The sequence below is a fragment of the Labeo rohita genome, chromosome 24 (genome assembly GCF_022985175.1).
Source record: "Labeo rohita strain BAU-BD-2019 chromosome 24, IGBB_LRoh.1.0, whole genome shotgun sequence".
NCBI lineage: Eukaryota > Metazoa > Chordata > Actinopteri > Cypriniformes > Cyprinidae > Labeo > Labeo rohita.
This window is the reverse complement of record NC_066892.1, coordinates 18,145,036-18,149,540: the sequence shown is the minus strand read 5'-3', so window position 1 is coordinate 18,149,540 and position 4,505 is coordinate 18,145,036. Positions and strand designations below refer to the sequence as shown.

The 4,505-nt window shown below is 38.5% G+C and overlaps 1 protein-coding gene across 1 annotated transcript; it reads left to right on the top strand.

Annotated features, from left to right (window-relative positions):
• Positions 1–4,154, top strand: prdm14 (PR domain containing 14). Its single transcript, XM_051098826.1, has 8 exons — positions 1–553; positions 766–816; positions 916–1,076; positions 1,237–1,504; positions 1,606–1,808; positions 2,897–2,998; positions 3,622–3,841; positions 3,997–4,154. Exons 1-8 carry the CDS (start codon positions 1–3, stop codon positions 4,152–4,154), a joined length of 1,716 nt encoding a protein of 571 aa, XP_050954783.1.
• The last annotated feature ends 351 nt before the right edge of the window (positions 4,155–4,505 follow it).

Here is a 4,505-nt window from a genome sequence, read left to right as displayed (position 1 = left end):
ATGTCGGTGTCTCTCTCCAGTCACCCCGCAGTGAGGGACAGGAGTCTGGGTGTCTACCCGTCTCTGCCCGGCACGCACTACACAGACGTCCTCAAGGGCGCGCACAGCATCTTCCATCCGCTCAAGTCTCTGGGCCGCATGGTGACCGACGCACAAACAATCTTGCCGTTTAACTTCGCCGGGACTCCGTCTTTTTTCGGCCACAACAGCCACCAGACCGCGGTGTTCCACGAACAGATCCTCAACGTGTCCAGCATGCCATATTTCCAGCACATGCAGCCGTCACAAAGCATGTACACCAGACATGACGAGCAGAGCACCGGCTCTCCGTCCGAGTTCAGCAGCCCGTCTAGTGGAAAGTCTTCCTCGGCTTCGTCCACTCCGGTTAAGGACAGTTTCAGCTGCCTGCAGGCCGCAGATCCATCGCCAGAACATACGCGCACCTACAGTTTCACAGAGGAAGACCTCTTCACAGTCCTGTACGGATATTCCAAAAAACAAGGGCAAAATGTTGGACATGCCATCTCTGGATTATCATTTCCTCCCGGTGCAGGTATATAATAATCTTTTGAATTAATATAGCACTTTTTGTTCTGACGATATATATTAAACAAAACCACAGACAAATACTTTAAAAATATTAAAGTAAAATGTTGTAGTATTCCAAGTACAGTTACCATATTTTCATGGAAAAGCCACATTCTTAGTTTTTCATGTTTAATTTCCAAAATTGGGTTTGTAACTCATGTTTCTGGAATTATTTAGCTGATCGCCATCTTCTTCCTGTTGATACCGAAGGATTTGAACTTCCAGACGGTAAGTTAACTTTCTTTCTTTTTCTTTCTTTCTTTCATGAGAATTTTAGTCTGAAGTTTACAGCTGGCAATTTCATGGAGTGTGTCTTGAATTTTTCAGGTTTATTGATTCTTCAAACTAATTGTGGAAGCCTTTCCCATTATGGAGTATTTGCTGATAAAAGCACAATTCCAAAAGGCACCAGGTTTGGGCCGTTTCAGGGCAAGCTAGTGAACACAAGTGAGATCAAAACCTATGATGACAACACTCTCATGTGGGAGGTAAATAGCAAATTTTAAATATATATATATATATATACTTTAAATGCAGATTTTGTATAAAACGTCTGCCTGGAACACATGATAATTCGGTGCCTTAAACCTTGTTTTCCAATATAAAATAGCTATATTAAATTTCAAACATTTTTATCTCTATTCCAAGATCTTTGAGAACGGCCGCTTGAGTCATTTTGTGGATGGAAGAGGCGCTCCAGGGAATTGGATGTCCTTGGTAAAGTGCGCTCGCTTTCCCGAAGAGCAGAACCTGATTGCGGTTCAGTGTGAAGGCCAGATATACTACGAGGCCTGCAAAGAGATCCGAGCCGGTCAAGAACTCTTGGTCTGGTATGGAGACTGCTATGTGCAGTTTCTAGGCATTCCTCTCACCCTCAAGGAGTTTATTGATGACACTGAACCGCTTCCAGCTGAAGGTATGCGAATAATGCAAATGCATCACATATATTTATTTTTTTTTATAGCTCAACATTTGTGTTATTCGAGATTATAACGTGTCAGTATTTCTTTGTTCCAGATTCTGGAGAGGGTTTCAAGTGTGATCGCTGTGGTAAAGTGTTTGCTTACAAGTACTACAGAGACAAGCACCTGAAATATACGAGGTGCGTGGATCAGGGCGACAGAAAGTTCCCCTGCCATCTCTGCAACAGGTCTTTCGAGAAGAGGGACCGGCTTCGAATCCACATTCTCCATGTGCATGAAAAACACAGACCACATAAGGTAAATATATCTTTAGTTTGATTCATTGAAGACTTTAACGAATGAATAGCTATGGTGCTGAAAGAACAGCTCCCTTATAGAAAAGCGGCACAAAACTGATGCCTAAAAGAGAAAATATTAAAACATTGCAATTTTACTAATACTCAGTGGTTTGATTAAGAAGTTTGTGTTTATATGCATGCACAAGGGTCTTTTAGCGGGATGGATGCCTTTTCCATTTTGGAACGGCGCTTTAAAAAATTACCTAGGATTTTTATTTAGCCTAAGATTATACGCATTAAGATTTTACTATTTATTTATAGAATTATAGCATGATTTTAATAAAAAGGCGGTTCGAAATGTCAGGAACTGACACATTAGATGGGAATACAGTTTTTGTAAAATGTGAATAATAAATTATGTCCATTTAAATCTAAATTATTTTAGCTTTTATTTCCTTTTTCAATCGAAATATGTGACCCTGGACCAAAAAAACAGTCTTAAGTAGCACGGGTATATTTGTAGCAATAGTTAAAATACATTGTATGGGTCAAAATGATTGATTTTTCATGTATGCCATTTCATGTATGTATATATTAAGTAAAGATTATGTTCCGTGAAGATATTTAGTAAATTTCCTACCCTAAATATATCAAAACTTAATTTTTGATTAGTAATATGCATTGCTAAGAACATAATTTGGACAACTTTAAAGGCGATTTCCTTTCTTTTTTTTTTTTTTTTGCACCTTCAGATTCCATATTTTCAAATAGTTGTATCTCGGCCAAATATTGTGCAATCATAAACCATACATCAATGGAGTGCTTATTTCAGACGGTTTCAGATGATGTATAAATCTAAATTTTAAAAAAATTACCCTTATGATTGGTTTTGTGGTCACATCTATTTTTTAATTGCTATAACAGCCCAGATAAACTGAAAAATAGTTCCTTGGTCTTATTTAGTTTCTTAGTCACTTTTTACACATATGCTAATGAGGGACACAAAAAGCGGCATATTTGAGGATTTATTTGTAAAACTTTTACTATGTCAGTAGCTACAGCGTCTTGAGTCTTAAGTGTAATTTGTGTTTCTCTTTTCCCTCTTAGTGCTCCGTGTGCGGCAAAAGTTTCTCGCAATCCTCCAGTCTGAACAAACACATGCGCGTCCACTCAGGAGAGCGGCCTTACAAATGTGTCTACTGTAACAAGGTGAGTAATGGTTATACAGATGCATCCCAATAAAGTACTGCTTTAAGGATTTGACTAATTTCACGGTGCATCTGAGCGCTTATTAGCACTGGACGCACTCTTAGAAGACACTTACATGCTAATTAATGCCAGATGCACCTCTAGTGCATTGTGCATGAGGATTATGCTTTAATTTATGACACTCGAAGAGACAAAAGTTTGTCTGTGGCTTTGTTGCATCTCGTCTCCTTCTATTCTTAAAGGGTGACTTACGCGTGGGTTAAGAGCATTTCAATGGTCATGTCACCCTTTCTGTACTGTTTGTGGACTGGCAGAGACAGTTTTATTCCTAGTAGCCTATAGACCCATTGTATGTGGTTTAACATTGTAGGGCCAGCGGAATAAACACTAAATAATGGCTATAAAAATTAAGATTTATATGATGTTAGGTTAGGTTGTGGTGAGATTTTTTTAAATATTAGCTTATTATTGTTGTTGTTTTATAGCTTGGCTAATAGTTTTAATAATAGGCTACTAAAAATAGAGTATGTAAGTCAACAGGATATCCATGTTTAAATAATAAAGTTGTGCGTAGTGTGTGTATATCATCATTAAATATGAACATGTATTTTTAAATGTCACAGGCGTTCACGGCCTCCAGCATCCTCCGCACTCACATCCGCCAGCACTCCGGCGAGCGGCCGTTCAAGTGTAAACACTGCGGGAAAGCGTTCGCCTCTCACGCGGCCCACGACAGCCATGTCCGACGGACACACTCCAAAGACAAGCCCTTCTCCTGCGACGTGTGTGGAACCACTTTCCAAGAAGCACAAGAGTTGAAATATCACATGAAGACGCACAAAAGTACGGGATTTAATTTAGCCTAAGTAGTACTTTTAAAATTTGAAAAGGACTGAAAGTTTCATAAATTTAATTTGTCGGATTCGTATGAGCCATTTATTAACACAACAGGCTTTATATTTAGGCTTATCTAATAAAACCTAACTCTCTCCCCTCAGAACGACCAATTTTGGACAGCACTGTTGTTGTTCTTCCTGGAGATGAAAACTCGCTCTTCCCCACCAAAGATTCTTTACATGCACAGAAACAGCTGGGAGACAATTTCTCTTTTCCCGGGATGACCGGCATCACCTCCGAATACAGACCCTGGAACTAAGCCTTCAAAACTGCGTCTAAATCACTGTTTTTCCGTTTCAAAGATGACTTGCGTCAATGTTGTTTGGTATTGTGCATTTTATTTAATAGTTACCTGTCCCCTAAGAAAATATTTTCGCTTTAATTTTATTGTAAAATGTTGTCGCTATTTATTAAAATGTATTTGGCTAGAGAAATGTGTTTTTGTACTTTTTAAAGTTAGCTCAAAGCAAATATGTGGTCGTGTAATAGTGAGATGCACAACCAAAGCCGGTTAATACCAAAGACGAAATGTATTATTATTATTATTTTTATTATTATTATTAATTGTCTTGTCATCTATCGTTATTTTCTATTTGTACAGTCTTTATCA

Coding starts and splice junctions, on each gene's coding strand:
- prdm14 (XM_051098826.1), top strand. CDS start 1: ATGTCGGTGTCTCTCTCCAGTCACCCCGCAGTGAGGGACAGGAGTCTG. Junction 817..915: donor AGGATTTGAACTTCCAGACG/GTAAGTTAACTT, acceptor TGAATTTTTCAG/GTTTATTGATTCTTCAAACT. Junction 2,999..3,621: donor AATGTGTCTACTGTAACAAG/GTGAGTAATGGT, acceptor TAAATGTCACAG/GCGTTCACGGCCTCCAGCAT.